General features: G+C 39.4%; 1 protein-coding gene across 1 annotated transcript; it reads right to left on the bottom strand.

Annotated features, from left to right (window-relative positions):
• Positions 1 to 1,648: 1,648 nt before the first annotated feature.
• On the bottom strand, positions 1,649 to 9,083 carry LOC117402518 (cannabinoid receptor type 1A). Its single transcript, XM_034003740.3, has 2 exons — positions 8,781 to 9,083; positions 1,649 to 5,803 (listed from the first exon to the last, which is right to left on the bottom strand). Exon 2 carries the CDS (start codon positions 5,737 to 5,739, stop codon positions 4,312 to 4,314), a length of 1,428 nt encoding a protein of 475 aa, XP_033859631.1. The 5' UTR covers positions 5,740 to 5,803; positions 8,781 to 9,083; the 3' UTR covers positions 1,649 to 4,311.
• Positions 9,084 to 18,330: the final 9,247 nt, after the last annotated feature.

Genomic DNA, 18,330 nt, shown 5'->3' on the forward strand with positions numbered 1-18,330 from the left:
CAGCAAAGACTACAACTCCACAGGAACAAGCTACAGCAGAGAAATCAGATCAAGCCTGAAGTCCAGAAACTCATGCCCAACAACAATCAGAACCACCACTGGAAAAGCAGTCGGAGCAATTGGAGCCTCAATATACACCGGAGCACCGGAGACTGATAATGTTTCAGAGCCCATTCTTCAACTTGAAATCTATGCTCCATCACTTGAGTGTTAACAGTTGCTGAAATAACTCTGTAAAACCTTATTTTCTTGATAATAGAACGGTAAATATATAAAGAAATTTAAACCACAAACCTGCATGTCAGACTATTTTTAAAGATAGATTAAGTTTTTATAAGCAGTCTTAGAATTAAGACTTAGGGCGTTTTAAATGAACTAGGGCGTTTTAAATGAACTAGGTCCATATACAGTCAGCACTCGGATATCCGTTACCCAGATACACGTCAGTCGCGTTTTACCGCCCTTGTATTAAGAATAAAATCAATCCCCATTATATATATATGTCACACGCGATGTCCGACTCCGTCACCAGTTTTCTGATACAAAGCCCATCTCTTCAATGTTACAATTTATCTGAATATCCGCCACAGCCTGTGTTTTTTTTTTTTTTTAATTCTCTCTAATGCCAAATCAGCCTGTCTTATATTGTGCAGTTACACAGCGCTTCCACCAGTTTCACCTGACGAAAATGCAGCCAAAACAAAGCGAACAAGACAAGCTAGGGTAATGTAACAGTTAATCATTAAACAGTTTTTTAAATTTTTTATCTGTGATCTTTTGTTGCTTTTTCATTTGCAAGTGAACTGTGACATTATGGCATTATCGAGCGCTATAATCTGCAATTTTGAATACTGACTTGGGATACTGTTTTAATTATGGAAACTGTGTTTTTTTAACCTTTTGGTTTTGCTAAATTGCAGTGCCTTTTACATTTTACGCAGTTCTGTGCATGGATAACATTTAGATTTCATTTTGCTGTTAGGTTGTTAATGGGAAATCTTACATACCGCTACAATACGTATGGATTGAAAAGTATGTCCTGTATTACAGTTAACGTGTTGTCTCTTTAGTTTTAGCAGGTGATATTTTCAGAATCATATCATTCTGAATTAAAATACTACTTCTGTTGAAAATATTGTACTGTACCAACAAAACAAATACAGTACATCTAAATAGAAGCCTACTTATTTTAAAACACAGTCCTTTCAGATATGTATTTTTGATATTGTATCTTTTTGTGTTCCCTGAAAAACGGACAAGGGTTGGGACGGGCCAAAATGAAATAATCAGGTATGTGTCCCACGCGTTTAACCGTCACTGAAGTCAAAATTTTATAGGGTCAGATATGTGAGTGCTGACTGTAGGGCACAGTGGTTCTGGTTCTGTGTTCTACAGGCAGCAGTGGTGCAGTCAAGCCAGAACTCGCTTAATAGGCAAGTCACATGACTAAGTATACAAATAAAACATTAATTTGTATAATAATTCTTTAAGAATTCCTTCAGCTTTAGGACTTCCGGACTACATCACAGGCAAGATATGAATCTGGAACCAAACCATTTTTTTTTTGGTAGACTGATTTCAGTTTATTTTGAACATCTTTAATTGAAGAACAGAGCTATGTTTTACACAAACAAACAAGAGGCTCTCAGATGTTTAACAGGAGCGACTTTATTAACAGGTAGAGTTACAGACTACATTTTATATATGTCAAACACCTCTGGCCAATGGCCTGGAACATAATTTGTTTCTGACTAATTCTTTACATGCAGCATTAATACAGAAGCCACTTCACAACTGAATCCTAGCTGAAGACTTAAGACATAACAGGAGCGTAGAAAAAGTGGTTGAAAAGCAGACCAATACAATTGTGAGTCACACTGAACTGAACACAGACCAAGAAGTTCAAACCTAGTTATTCAGGTCATCTAAAATGTCCATTGAACGAACCATTAAATATATACAGTTCAAACTGAAGTTTCAAGCACTAGTAATGCAGTGTATGAACCTTGACTATTCCAAGGCCCAGACACCCAAGCATCCTATAATGCATTAATACTGTATTTTGTTTTCTCACTTTCCCTTTACCCTAAAACATTTGTGCCTTAAAAAGAGTAAATAAAATACATTTTTAATCAAATGAAACTTTTTTTTTTTGTTATTAAATACTTTACTGTACATTACCGCAACACAATAATAAAATATTGAATGACCAAACGGTATGCATGTTAACCTGGTAATTTTCACTGAAAATACTGTACAGCCAAAGAACAAAACACTGAAATTAACTTTAAGCTTAAACATTAATAAATGTGTTTTTTAGAGTATAGTACATTGGTGTGACCAGCACACTAGCATGGTGTATTCACTATGAGCTATTAAAACTAATCTAGTGATAATAGTCTGGGTTGGTCCAATTCAGGGGATTTTACCCAGATTCATCATCTCTGTAGGTACACTCTTAACTGCTCATTAGCCTCCTGACATGCCTGTTTAATACTATTCATTTGTGATGTAAATTTTCTAAAACAGTTTTTCACGGTGATTTACATAATACTGCAGAGATGGATTGGGGGAAGGCCAACACTTTTAATAAATGTGCAAAAATAATTCAAGCATAACCTTAAACACCTAATTATAAAAGGTGTGTAAAACTAAAGAAACTCCTCATTCTGTTTTCACACATGATTTTACTACAGAAGTGTTACTCGGGTTTGCATTATGTCTGCGTGTTGTAATGTGCCAAGTAATTTCTCCAGAGTATGGCATCCATCAGATATACATTAGGGCTGTGTAGAAGATCTGACATTATTAAATCCCACCTTTGAAGAGTGTTCTCAAAGTCCCTAGAATGTGATACTTTGTGTCTCTTCGAAACTCTGAGGCATAATGCTTCTATGTGACAAAGGAAGTAGCTTTTGATCTGGCCCTGCCAAAAGACTTCAATATGTTAACTCTGCAAAACACAACAGATTTTCTATCTTTTTTTTTTTTTTACTCATCCCTCAAATAATGTTAGAGAGATACTGTACTTTCTTTGTCAGCATTGAAAGAAAGTTGCCTGAAAAGATCATTTGAGTTTAGAAGGAAGGGCTGTCTTGATAGCAAGCTGAGATGGATAGAACACATGCACTCAACTACCTGGAAGTCTTACAAAACAGGGCAAGCCCACCAAGAAGGGCTGCGTTTTGTGTAATAGAATGGTTTCTGATTTCAGCACTGCAGTTTTGTGTAATAGAATGGTTTCTGATTTCAGCACTGCAGTTTTGTGTAATAGAATGGTTTCTGATTTCAGCACTGCAGTTTTGTGTAATAGAATGGTTTCTGATTTCAGCACTGCAGTTTTGTGTAATAGAATGGTTTCTGATTTCAGCACTGCAGTTTTGTGTAATAGAATGGTTTCTGATTTCAGCACTGCAGTTTTGTGTGTGATAAGTACCTGTCAGTACAAAACTACGCCTATGCCGCATGGTGTGAAACAAAGCCAGCAAAACATCAAACTAGAATCCAACTGGACCATCCGACCACTGGACACAAGTACACATACACTGAAAGTAAAACATCATTTGATGATGAACATGAAAATAATTCAAGCACATCTTAATGTAAATACACGTACCAATAATATTCAATATCCACTCTACTGCATGCAATGCAGCATAGGGTTAACACGTAAACTGTCAGGCTATGTCATGTTAATGCTGTATTCACAACCAAGGCATTAAAGAACAATGACATCCAATTTTTATAAAGCAAGACTGAGTAAAATTACATGACAACAACCCAAGTAAAACTGGTTTTATATTCTGTATCCTGTAAGCATTGCTGTAAGTTGAGTATTTACAAAAAATATTTAATTGAAATATACATAGCAACATGTTTGCTATATAATCTATGTAAAGACCACTATAGCCCCTTTGTCCCACAGTTACAAAGTTAAAGATATACATTCTTCAGACCTGAATTCAGTCACCATATGTTGTTATTTAAGTTGATACATGCTGGCAAATAGGATCAAATTAAAGTATAACTTTGTTTTATCCAATTTAATGACGTTAGGGATTGAGCCCATCTTTAACCCTTTATTTACATGTTTGATCCTTTTTGTTATAAACGACAGTCACAAAGTCATACAATTAAGCTTTAGCTGAACAACAGGTAGAAGCATTGTTGTGTTTTCACACTGCACTGGCTCACATAACAGTCCATATGCAATCTGTAGGTTATGAGGGTTTTACTTGTGTGAAACATTTAACAGTAAGTGCTGTATGGGACATGTCAGAGCTTAGTCCATTAACATCCCGACAAGGCAGTTCAGACAGCTTCAGCAGATGTCTCTGTAGAGACAGACATGGTCACTTTGGCAATTTTCACAGTGCTCCTGACGCAGTTCTCTGCAGCTTTGTTGGCACTGCCAGTATTGTTTGCGTGCTTGTTCTGGCAATCGGACTCCACACTATTATCAAGGGGCTGGGTCGTCCCTTTACAGAACTGGAACGTGGTCTGGAAAGCGTGCCTAAGATCTTTGCTTCTAAGGGCATAGATGATGGGGTTAACCGTTGAGTTCATCAGACATAGCATGCTGCAGAAGGCAAATATGGTCTTGGTAAAGTCATTCATCTTCCAGAAGAGATCATACACCATGATACCCAAGACTGGGCCCCAGCAGATGATGAGAACCACTAGAATGAGGACCAGCGTCTTTGCTAACCTGATGTCCATTCGTGTTTGATCTGGCCTCGTAAGCAGCACTGTGGTGCCATCCGAGGAATGCACAATCACGCTTTTCTGAGTCCCGCGGCTCACCATCCGAACTGCATGGGAATGCGCCTTCCACAGAATGTACACGTAAGCATAAATGATGAACATCAGTAAAACACTGGTGACTCCGATCCAGAACATCAAGTAATTCTCATCGATCAGCGGGAAGATGTCCGAGCAAACAGAGTTCAGTTTCTTGCAGTTCCAACCCAGCAGAGGGAGGACCGCTATGATGATTGAGATGATCCACATCATGCAAAAGGCAATGACTGCCTTTGTCTTGGTCACAATGCGTTTGTAAGCCATTGGCTTGTGTATGGAGATGTACCTGTCAATAGCAGTGAGGAAGAGGCTCCCCACCGAGGCTGTGAAGGAGGCGGTAACTCCTCCCAGCTTGAACAGGAACACATTGGGGCTGTCCTTACGATGGAAAACATGGAAGTCAACAAAACTGTAAACGAATATGACACTGCCCAGCAGGTCAGCCACTGCCAGGCTTCCTATGAAGTGGTAAGATGGTCTGTTTCTGAGGCTGCGAGAGTGCAGGATCACACACAGCACCACTAAGTTCTCAAGAACTGTGAACGTCCCCAGGATCAGTGCCAGGACAGCGACCGCCAACTGCTGACTGGGAGTCAGGATCATAAAACACTCCATGTCCACAAAGTTCTCCCCACATTGTATAGTGCCTTCCTCGTCCCTGTAGCTGGGGGTAGTTCTGTTTGTGTACAGATCGGTAATGTTTGTGGGGTAGAACGGAATGCCTTTTAAAAAGAGATACTCTTCTACTGATGCCTTCCCATGTAATGAGCCGCTTTTGAATGCAGAGAAAGGCAGTTTTTGTGAAGAGTGGCCCCCCTCGGTGAAGTCCACATCAACACTGGAGTCATCATAATGGACGTCATTGGAACCAAGGTATTCCAGTCCTGTCGTTATTGTCCGAAACGTGGTATCCGCTATACCATCCAGGACTGACTTCATGGCTCCTGTCTTAGATGTGTAGTAGGAAAGCAGTGGGAAAGCACTTGGGAGGGCTTAAGGAAGCCTATAGAAAAAGATAAAAATAAAATAATGACTGGGCTGTTCAAGCTGCGTGTAAATCATTGCAAGATCTTTATAATGTCAAATTTATGATGTGAACACTTCTTTCATGTCGGGGTGGGAGAACAGAGGAGAGAGGGATGAGGATGGGGATGGGGATGAGGGGCTGAGGTTCAGGGTAAAAGATAGGGAGTCTGTACAAGACTGACCCCTAGTGTGTAAATGACAAGGACATGCATAAAGTCTGTAATTGTCCTTCCAAACAAGCCTGGCTCCATGGTTCGGATCTGGGCTGGCGTGCACAAGCCTGGCTACATGGTTCAGATCTGGGCAGGCGTGCACAAGCCTGGCTACATGGTTCAGATCTGGGCTGGCGTGCACAAGCCTGGCTACATGGTTCAGATCTGGGCTGGCGTGCACAAGCCTGGCTCCATGGTTCAGATCTCGGCTGGTGTGCACAAGCCTGGCTACATGGTTCGGATCTCGGCTGGTGTGCACAAGCCTAGCTACATGGTTTGGATCTGGGCTGGCGTGCACAAGTTGCCAAATTTGTGGTTCTATAAAAATGCCCTGGAGCCTTTTATTTAATCAATGTAAACAACAGCTCTTTACTAGACTTAAATTATAATAAAATGAAAAAACAATAATAAAAAAGCACGGGTGAAATAAGTTCTAACACTGAAGCATAAAGAGATATTATTGTGCTTGAGAAGGTAGTAGAAAATTATAATGAATAATAATACAATTTACTTGGTATAAGAAAGACAATGGTGGAGTATAGAGTTCAGCATGCCTTTATAAAACATGTCAACATACACAGAAATACTATTCAGAAAACATCATTGCTTCCATTGTCATATATTAATAAAGTGAAGTTATATTAGGCTGCTAATACATATCAATTCTACAATCAACTTTTCAGTTCTTACCATCTTGAGATAAAACAAGACTATATATTTTTATTAAATATATTTCATGGAGTTTATTGTTTTTATATATGTATATAAACCAAAAAGTACCGATATAACACGAGTCCTGTAGCTTCCTTTGTTCCATTTACTACAGCAGCTGTAATATTTAAACAGACCATTAGAGGCCACTGTTTACAAAGTTCCAATGAACACGTTTTCAGGTATACAAGTTGTTGAGTATAGTTATATAAAAAAAGAACAGGGTTTATTTCGCTTGTACGATATTCTTTACATATATTTTAGAAATAACCACCCGCTCTTACTGTTTTTCATATGTAAACCTACTACATAGATAGTGGTGTTTATTGATTACTTGAGATAATGTATTGCTTTTAAACCCATTTTCATTAGAGGTCAATGTAATGTAATGGCGGTGTGACATTGAGAATATCACACCTCGTATTTCTTCACGCCCCTCGTGTAGTCACTATACGCGTTCAGATTACCTAGGAATTCCTACACCCTAGCCTACGCTGTCATACGAAATCCATCAGCTTCGTCCCATTAAGGGCATTGCCGTTAACAGTGTTCTGTGTCCATATTTCGATTTCTCTTCACGATGAGAAACCACACCATTAGAAATCTTTTTGTGCTGTCGGTGTCGGTTGTTTCAAAAAGTTTTATTTTATTTTAATGATCTCAATTCAAAGGTACAGTATAAATCACATCACGACGCGTGGTACCTGTGGCTGCGGAGTTGTTGTAAACTATACAAACTCGGCTGAGGCGTTGTAGACTGTACAAACGCAGCTTCGCTTTCTCATTTAAAGAAATGCATTAATGAAACACTGAACACTTAAGGTGAGCGTGTTGATAAAGAAAGCCGTGAGCGAAAAAAATAATGCATGCCAAAACACACTGCAGAATCAAATTACCTGTTCAATGCAATGTAAAAGTCATGTAGCAGTCGTTTATAACGTTTTATTTCAACGCCATGGTTTTCAGTGAAAATAAATGAATGAATACAAATAGAAGCCATTGTCTCCAATCTGCTTTTTAACAGCACAAGGCTAGAGACTGGAGTTTATGATTAATTTTTACACAAAATGATACACACGCCATTAAAGGCTCAGCAAGGAGTAAAAATGTAATTTGAGTGAAAAAATACTGCCATTCGATTTCAGAAGGCAATAATCTGGTTCTACTTTCGATTGACGAGGTAGTTTAAGTTAAAGAATATTTTTTTAAAAAATATGATAAAACAAATGCTAATTAAAAGCATTGCAAATTAAAAACCTGTGTATGAAAAGGATTTAGCATAAAAATGTTTTTTTTTTTTTAAAAACGCATGGTAATATAACGCTACTTTACTGGGCATGATCAACTGTTTTCGAATGGTCTGTTACACTTAGGGTTCATACCTGCTCAGCACAATACTGTTTGTCGTTTTTATTTAACCATTATTTTTATTAGAACGTTATGTACACCGTGGTTAAATGGTAGGCTATTTTATGTGTGTGGAGACATAAAGACGATGTGTTAAAATAACTGAGAACATTATTCAGTAGGTTTCCACATCGCAGTAAGAGGGATCTGTCATACACCAATCATGAATTCATAGCACGGTACACACATCGACTTTTGACAGTCATTTTGGGCAGTTTATTTCACGATTTGTTTTCCTAATACTTTAATTGAAAAACGTTGCTCAGTTAGACTATATGGCAACGGCAATTGCTTTGAACGACATTCATAAAATCAACAGTTATGACTTTAAAGGAATATAAAAAAAAAGTTAAACTGTACTCTGCACGTTAAACTGTACTCTGCACTGTAACGAACTTGTATAAATGATTGATGGATGTACGCACCATCATAAGGCTTCACATTGTACCATTAGGGTGTACAATCATGCATTCGATTATAAAGTGGTCTGTCATAAATTACATGTATAGTTATGGAATGTATAACTCATCAATTTATTTATTTTATAGATACATATTAAAAATGCATTCTGCACCTTTACTTAACACCAGCCAGATTAAAAAACATTGTACCATTTTCCGTTACCTTCGTATAGTTTGTTAGTGGATGAATTCTTGCAGTTGGACGATCGTCTTGCTGAAGTCCAGTCGTTGATGTAAACTGTTCTGAGTAAACCTTTTGTGTTGAATTTAGTCCACGCTCTTTCTCTGGTTCTAGTACAGTGTTCTTGCCTTTGTGATGTGAAGTTAGTGATGTGACTGTTGCCAGGCACCTCTGAAATCCGGGCGCTGCCGCTCCCTCCTATCTTTCTCTGTGATAATCTAATGCTTCTGCATATTTATGAAGCGCAACTCACAGCATCACGTGTTACAACCCATTACCTCCCTCCTCCCGCCTTGAAAATGACTACCCAGACAGAACAAAAGGCATCCGTGGACCACAATGTAATGATCTGAGCCTCATGTCAAAGGAAGCCATGGACTGCGCAGCATAGTAAATCAGATTGCTTTATTCATCAAAAACTGTTAGAAAGATGAACGAGTCAAGCAATTCTCAGATCCCTCTAGCTTTAGAAATGGAAATGTGAAATATGTGTTCATGTTTATGTTTGTATTGCATTATATTTATCAAAGTGTTAGGAAATCAAGGCCATTTTGGTTGCACTTGTGTTTGTTAAGGAGTTTCATGCGCCAGTCCGGCTGGCTTGACCAAGCCTTCAGATCATCCCTTCCTCCACCTCATTTAATAATAATAATAATAATAATAATAATAATAATAATAATAATAATAATAATAATAATAATCTTTATTTTATAAAGCGCCCAAATGCACGCATGTCAAAGTGCTGTACAAACACAATAAAAACACAGAGAACCATCTATACATTCAGCATATTAAGAGTATATGTAATATAAAAAGAAATGACACAAATCAAAAACCAAATCATGATAAAAATGCCTGAACGTAAAAGTGTGTCTTTAACTGTTTTTTAAAAGCATCAACGGTCTTGGCATCCCTGATAGATTGAGGAAGGTCGTTTCAAAGTTTGGGCGCATAGCAGCAAAACGCCCCATCGCCCATGGAGCGAAGCTTAGTTTTGGATATTGCCAATAAACCTGAGGATGAAGAACGTAGATTATGTACTGGTGTGTAACATGTAAGCAATTCAACATGTAACATGGAGCTAAACCGCTCAGAGCCTTGTAGGTTAACTACAGTATTTTAAAATCAATCCTGCTCTCAACCAGCAACCAGTGCAAAGAAGCAAGACCCGGTGTAATATGGGCACCCAGTTTAGTGCCAGTTAAAATGCAAGCAGCGGAGTTCTGAATTTAAAGAGTTGCACAGTTCCTTTGATGGACTCGTGCCTAAAACGGCTACTGGCGGCAGTATGATTGCACAGTGGATGAGGCTGGGGATATGGTTATCACTCATTGTCTATTGGTCCTCCCTCTGTAAAGATGTGTTAGAACCCTCTGGTTGCTATGGTGCTCTTCACCTCAGGCTGTCATAACCATTGTACAAATACTGGGCCTTGTTTACCTCACCTACAATAATGTACACCCCCTTGATTGCAAATGATGCTGTACATTCACTAATGAGAGAAACCTTCCCTTAGAGCTGCACTGACACTTACAAAAACAATTTCTATTGACAGATTGCACACACCAGCAGAGAAGACACCAGGACTGAAAAGAAATCCCACATAGCATATGAACTATTCAATTTTTAAGCATTTTTTTCTGGCTGTTTCATTTCTTTCTTGGCTGTTTGTAATTGTCTGCATACTACTATAATAGCAATAATTTACATGCAGATCAACAAGCTCTCAGCTAGTGTATATCTTTAAAAAGCATGGTTTCCTATCAAGCAGTTGCACTTTTTCAAGTTTAATGGCTCCATTAATCTTGGAAGGCTTTGCTAAATCAGTAATAAAAGCATTACAGATGAAGGCATGAGAGGCATTCAGAGCTCCTGTGCTCAGTGAGTCAGCAGCATGCCAGCATTAGCTGGATGCAAAGTGATGAGACTCACACCATTTGCAGGATAATAGTGCGTGCAGCACAAACACCACGGCTAGATCCGACATAAAAGATAACATTATTTTGCAGTGAAAATAAGAATACTGTATTTCAGTGTGTGGATCAGACAAAGAGGTAGATTATATATAAACCTCGATTAAATTTAATGCACACACATTATTTTATTCCCTTTTATATGATTATATGCACTTGGTTTTGTATCTGGTTCCTGATGGAAATATCGTCTGACAGAGAATGGAGCTCAATCTCTGTCTTGACTACTTTTGAGGTGAGTGCCTCTGAGCAGTATTTTAAGTTCACATTTTGGACACTGATGATGAAGAACCCATAACGTAATAGTACTGCATGTCGCTTCAATGAATGTAAGTTAATGAAGCATCCCAAACTGAGTTTCTGTTTGTGTAAATCTGCTGTTGTCTATTCAATTGATGATATCCATTTTAGAGGGAGTCATCATGCTTTCCACGTCATGTTAACAATTTGGGTAAAACATGACAGTACTGAAGGTATAGCTACTAGATTGGGGTCATGTGACTTTTTGGTTTCTGGATTACTTGCTTAAAGCTTTATGATTCTTTTGTTCAAGTTCCATCCTATGTATCGTTCAAGGAAACAAACCCTATAGCTTTTACAAAGCTGCGGCAGCCACACTCTGAAAGCCTCATATCTCAGACCTTTTACGATGATGACTTCATATTTGAAGGGTTATATAAACATAGCATGCTAAATGTGTCAGTAACCTTGACTTTGACCTTGGACATGATAGTCATGTGACTTTTAAAGTTTCTGCATTATGCAGGCAGCACACTTTTTTAGATTTGGTGCACAGCTACATTCTATGATTCTCTCAGTCAAGTTTCATTACGGGTGTTGTCAAAAAAGAATGAACTGGTTCACTGCCACTCTATAGCCATGTGAATGATGCAGATCCCACTCTTTTTCACATGTCATTTACCTTCATGAGTACAAACTTCAAATCAGAGTTGCTATTCTTACCTATCATTATGCCTACCAGGTAGCTTGGTTTGTGTTTGATTTAGATGGTTCAGCTCTATCATTATCCTCTACACTTTAATATGATCACCTATATTAAAAGAGGACCACATTCCCTCTACTAGACCCGTCACATGATCTAGACTCTCTTTGAGTAATCAACACTGGAAGATTTTGCCAGATTATGAGTAAGAGTGGAACAACATACAACTTGTCACATGGCAGAATGTCTTTTGTTTCCAGGTTTTACACACAAATCTGCTGAGGAGACAGACTGCCTGCAGAAAAAGCCTTGATTGTATGAGAGTCCTTTTATCACTCTGGATCTCTGAGCTCTGTTACTACTTCCTCCAATGTGACTGCAGATTCAATAATGGTCTGATAGCATCAACAGAATATACTCCTGTGAAGCCACTCATCCCCCTCGATTTTAAGCTGCAGTACACTGTTGTCATTGCATCCCCTCCAGTTTTGACCAGATTCCAATTTAGGGGTGTTGCCAGAGCAGATCCAGTAGTGGTGAGAATGGTTATCTTACCTGGTAGACAGGCAATACAACTGCATTTTGAATTAAATGCATTCAGGCAGGCACTAATACTGCAGAATGCACCCGTTATGGTACAAGGGTTCCTAGGAAATAGGCTTGTTCACTTTTGAATGAAATTATTCAGTCACGTCCCTGTTCTTCATCATGGGTTAAGGTTCATTTCATTCAGACTACATGATCTGATTTTTAGTGAAGTCCAAGGGCAAGCGGTGGCAAGTAGTCAAAAAAGGTTCTTTCCAAATGAGAATGTCCTGACAACGAGCTACACTGTGCTAAAATATTAAGCTTGTTCAAGTGTGAAATGCTCTTATACTCTGTCTTTTCTCTCTGTGACTGTTTTGCATTAAAGCCTTGAGCTGCAGATAAATTAGTTTGCGTATGGCCATTTAGTTATCTGCTGTCTATTATTATTATTTATTTCACAGCAGACGCCCTTATCCAGGGCGACTTACAATTGTTACAAAATATCACAGTACAAAGTATCACATTACAAAACATCACATCACATTATAAAATATCACATTACAGATAAGATCAGTAGAAAATAAGAGTAAAAGCAAGTAAGAGCAAAACAAAGAATACAGTAAATAATTACATTTAAGAGCGAATTCGACTAAGAGCAGTTAACTTATAACTTAACTTATATTAAAAATATTTGCTAATACGAGTAGGTTCCATTAAGAGCATGTAGTAAGTATGATAAGTGGATGAGAACGGTTTCAAATAAGAGCAATTGCAAAAAATGTGAATACAGATACCTATGAAAGTAAAATTTAGTACCAGAAAAAAGTAGTTATAATTAAGAGCAGTAGTAGAATTCAGCAAGGTATTGAGCATTTCAGTGCAAGTACAAGCTGAAGCAAGTACTGGTACAATTGGGTGCTATGTAGTCCAGTATAGTCGAGAGTTGTGAGGTTTACAGATGCTGTCTGTATAGGTGTGTCTTGGGGAGGCGCCAGAAGGTGGTCAGGGACTGAGCAGTCCTGATATCCATGGGTAGGTCATTCCACCACTGAGGGGCAAGGGTGGAGAAGGAGTGGGCTCTGGAAGCGGGGGAGCGGAGGGGGGTACAGCTAATCTGCCGGTGGTGGAGGAGTGGAGGGGGTGAGAGAGGGTGTAGGGAGAAATGATAGTCTGGAGATAGGAGGGAGCAGAAAGGTCGAGACAGCGATAGGCGAGTATAACATTTTTAACAATTTAATCACTGTGGTTTAAATCCACATTATAAAGGTTTCTGTTTTCTGAAATGCATACAGATCTGAAAAACCCTGTCTAAAACACGGCCAATCATATTGTAAGGGGCAAAGAAAGAACACACCAGTTAACATTTCTCAGGCAGCCGAGCTGTCCTTGCCATATGTTTTTGTATGCAGTTGAAATGCCCTAATAAATTAACTGGATTCATGCACTAAACAAGGCACTTGACCTTTTCACTTCATGTATCCTTGGTGTCCCCAGGGAGCTATCCGAGGGGCCGAAAGGTTCTATAAATCTATAGCTATGAGTCCAGGTGCACAATACTCCCATCTCTTGTCATCATTAGATTTTTTTTATGTACCTTGTGTCCTGATCTTCTGGCCAGACCAGACAAACCAAGGCAGTTCAATCCTGTTCCAAGGCCCCAGTACACTATAACAATAAAGGACACGTGCAATGCATACTGTACATTAACACACAGCAGTAAAGTACTTTCTGTGTCTGTGCTGGGTGAAGCCCTGCCGGTGCACAGGTGTGTGGGTGTGTGTGGGGGGAATATTGGGTGAGTTAATGTTGGAGAAGGTGAGACGAGGAGAATTGTGTGTGGGTATCGTTGGTGTTTAGGGGTGTGCGGTGTCATGTTTTATTGAAACCACAGGGTATTTAAAGCGTTTGTATTGTTTTTGTTCAACTGTTTATCTAGTATGTTTCGCTCTGAAGTGCAAAACAAAAACAAAAAGAAAGTATACTGTTAACAGTTTTAATATGTTAACGGTATTTCAGTATGGGTTAATCTATGTGTTCTGCAATTGCAGAGGATGGGATGTTGACTTCTTACTTCTGTCCTCCTATATTTTGGACATGTTTCATTTTAAAAAGAGATAAGACAATGGTATGGTTAGAGAAGTATTAGCTTCAGACACTAGTTTGCTGCGCCATGGAAAAAAAAATAAAATAATGCATGCCATGTATTTTTTTATTGTGTTTTTTGTTGTTGTTCCTGCACACTTCCTCTTTCTTGGGCACAAGCTTAGCAGTAACCCACACACATGTTGTCACTGCCAGTAGAACATTGTCCTTGCTAATCAGCTATCACCATTTGCACATACTTTGGATCCTAGTCTTCATATAAGCCTTAATGCCTATTTACCATGACAGATGTTTACTTTGGTTTGCTGCAGAACTGAATGACTTTGGCTGCCCCCAGTATTTACGAACACATCACAGGTACATGGAGTGCTGCAGATAACGCATTCAGAAAGGGAAGTGTCAGCATCAAGAATATTCACTAGTTATAAATACAATATCTCAATCATACCGTGCTTTGAACATCTCATAAATAAGTTCTGAATCAGTGCTGAAATAATACCCAGTTATCATGCCTCACTGCAACACTTTGGAGTTCTCTGTGCTTTAACTGAATGCATGCAGGGCTGGATCTGCAGAATCACATTTACTTCACATGTGAAATGGGTGTTATTCAAGGAAAGTAAATAAACAGCTGCAAATAACCTTTTCTGAGAACTCTGCCTAATTTATAAAGTTTACCCTAAAAGAAAGAATACTATCAGAATTGTTTGAAACCTATCAGTCACAGTCAGTAGCTTACATTCACACACATAGAGAGAGATTCACAACATTGACAAGAAAAGTGGATGTGCAGTACGATGCCTGTCCCTACTGTTACGGGAAGGCAATGAGGCAACAGTTGAAATTAAGTATAGTGTTGTACTTTGTATTGTGTGTGATGACCAAAGAGTAAATAAAAGTTATTTCACCAGATATTCCAGAGCAGCTCCCCAGTTGCACAGAGTCATGCAATTAGGGCATCACTGTTGGCAGAGGGTTAGCTGGGCAGCATCTGCTGCTCAGGGTTGATGGTTGAAAAGAGGAGAAGGGTGCAGGTTGCTTTGCTGTGGGCGGAATTCGAATTGCCCGTTTTTAAAAGGGATATCCACTTAGTGGCTGCTGAGTTAATACTACTGACATCAGCATTAGACCCGTACTTACCTCTCCACTACAGAGCTCTCTATGTGAATGGCAGAGCTGTCTCTCTAGGTGAATGGCAGAGCTCTCTCTCTCTATATGAATAGCAGAGCTCTCTCTCTCTAGGTGAATGGCAGAGCTCTCTCTCTATGTGAATGGCAGAGCTCTCTCTGTAGGTGAATGGCAGAGCTCTCTATGTGAATAGCAGAGCTCTCTCTCTCTCTAGGTGAATGGCAGAGCTCGCTCTCTATGTGAATGGCAGAGCTCTCTCTCTTTAGGTGAATGGCAGAGCTCTCTCTCTATGTGAATGGCAGAGCTCGCTCTCTATGTGAATGGCAGAGCTCTCTCTCTCTAGGTGAATGGCAGAGCTCGCTCTCTATGTGAATGGCAGAGCTCTCTATGTGAATGGCAGAGCTCACTCTCTGGGTGAATAGCAGAGCTCTCTCTCTATGTGAATAGCAGAGCTCTCTCTCTATGTGAATGGCAGAGCTCTCTCTCTAGGTGAATGGCAGAGCTCTCTATGTGAATAGCAGAGCTCTCTCTCTAGGTGAATGGCAGAGCTCTCTCTCTATGTGAATAGCAGAGCTCTCTCTCTATGTGAATAGCAGAGCTCTCTCTCTATGTGAATGGCAGAGCTCTCTCTAGGTGAATGGCAGAGCTCTCTCTCTATGTGAATGGCAGAGCTCTCTCTCTAGGTGAATAGCAGAGCTCTCTCTCTAGGTGAATGACAGAGCTATCTCTCTATGTGAATAGCAGAGCTCTCTATGTGAATAGCAGAGCTCTCTCTCTATGTGAATGGCAGAGCTCTCTCTCTCTAGGTGAATGGCAGAGCTCTCTCTCTATGTGAATGGCAGAGCTCTCTCTCTCTATGTGAATGGCAGAGCTCACTCTGGGTGAATGGCAGAGCTCTCTCTCTATGTGAATAGCAGAGCTCTCTCTCTATGTGAATGGCAGAGCTCTCTCTCTCTAGGTGAATGGCAGAGCTCTCTCTCTATGTGAATGGCAGAGCTCTCTCTCTCTATGTGAATGGCAGAGCTCACTCTGGGTGAATGGCAGAGCTCTCTCTCTATGTGAATGGCAGAGCTCGCTCTCTGGGGAGAAAACAAATATAATGACATCTGAAGCTGGCTGTTTATCTGACTCATGATGATGACAGACACTTGAATCTCCTCAGAAACAACTGTTTAAAAATGAATGATGTAATTGATTTTTGTACTGCTTCCTTCACACATCTCCTAGACTGTTCTTCCATAAATGTGTTCTAGTTGGTATTCCTGGTGCTTTGCGAATGTGTGTTGCTGTATCCACCACCCACACACTTCTGATTTACCAGCTACATTTTCTTGTCATTTCAGGTCAAAAATAATTGAGTGTGTCACTGAAGTAGAATTACTGGTTTTGTTGCTTTAAGTTTATGTTTAGTTTTCTTGGCAGAAGTTCTCCGAAGCCCTGGCAATGTAATTGGATCTCCTTTCCAAACATACACAAATTATAATAAAATGCTTTTGTACTACTCGCAGTAAATCAATCTGATTGACCTCCATCTTCATCGTCTGCTGGTGCTGGTGGAGGAACAATATATCTTTTCCTTTCAGAAATTCATTCAGCATAGCCTGGGGGACCATGAAATATGAAACAATCTTAGACTCTAATATGTTTAGCAGGAAATGGCTTCAGCAGATGATTTCATGTGGCTTTATTTACACGGTTGGAAGCAACTATATATAGCAAAAATCTATCTTTTCTAGAAGCACATTTCATATAGAAATGTTATTAGTAGCCTGCATGTACATACCCTGTCCTACCAACAATGTGTTAGTGTGTGGTGCAGGGGTGTTTGAATGTTGTGTCAGTCTTGGCAGTCCACATTGCAGTAATCTGGTATTTCACAATTAGCATACCTGTAAATTCGCCATGCCATCCTGACATGTCCCTGTTTTGCTGCCTCAACCTCTCAATATTGCAACAGTGATAAACAATACCTTTGCTAAACCTAAAGATTAATAGGATGGGGGTTTGACCACTTTAAAAAGTTGTGTGAGTTGTGATTAAGGACACAGATGTGATTTCTTCCCTATTCGATTATTAAGAAACCACACAGCGATGTGACATGTCCAGTTGTTATGTAATTTCAAATAACAGTGAGAACATCCAATAAAATATTAAATATAAAGAAATATTAAATGCAAACACTATTGTGGGTCACTGTAGCTTTAAGAAAAAAAGTTGTTAGATAAACCAATAAAGGAACAAAGATATGAAGCAACCTGCTAATAAGCCCACCTTTGTTAAACAATACATAAACTGTAATTGTTTCCACACCCATCAGATTATAAACCACAGTTAAACATACATCTATACAGTCTCATACATTAGAACTTCTACAGTCGCTATTACTCACGTGCTGTCAATTTAAACCAATAACCAGAATTAATAATCTCTTCCTACTCAAGCCAGTGCAACCTAATGAATGCAGTCTGCCAGCTGTTGTACAGACTCCCTGCCGAGAGAAATACGTGAATGGCAATCAGTATGAAAAAGAATTGACCCTCTTTCAGACGGCAGGTCGTTTTAATAACAACAGTGGGAGACCGCGGGGTGGATAGTAACAAGCTGTCAGGAACGTACAGTTTTATTTCTCATAGCGACTGCACAAATATCCCACATGTCTCTTAATTTTACTCCCAGTTGAAACGGCAGACGGTGTACGCCTTTGCAAAGTAAACCCCAGTCTGCATGTGACATGTAAGAGTCAGTGCAAACTCAAGTGCTAATGAGCTGCATCTCTCTTGGGAGAGGATAGACGAGTGACAGCGAGGATGGACTCTCAGCTCCATGTTCACCAGTATCAATAAGCAAGGTTATTTAT

The sequence above is a fragment of the Acipenser ruthenus genome, chromosome 5 (assembly GCF_902713425.1).
Source record: "Acipenser ruthenus chromosome 5, fAciRut3.2 maternal haplotype, whole genome shotgun sequence".
Taxonomy (NCBI): Eukaryota; Metazoa; Chordata; class Actinopteri; order Acipenseriformes; family Acipenseridae; genus Acipenser; species Acipenser ruthenus.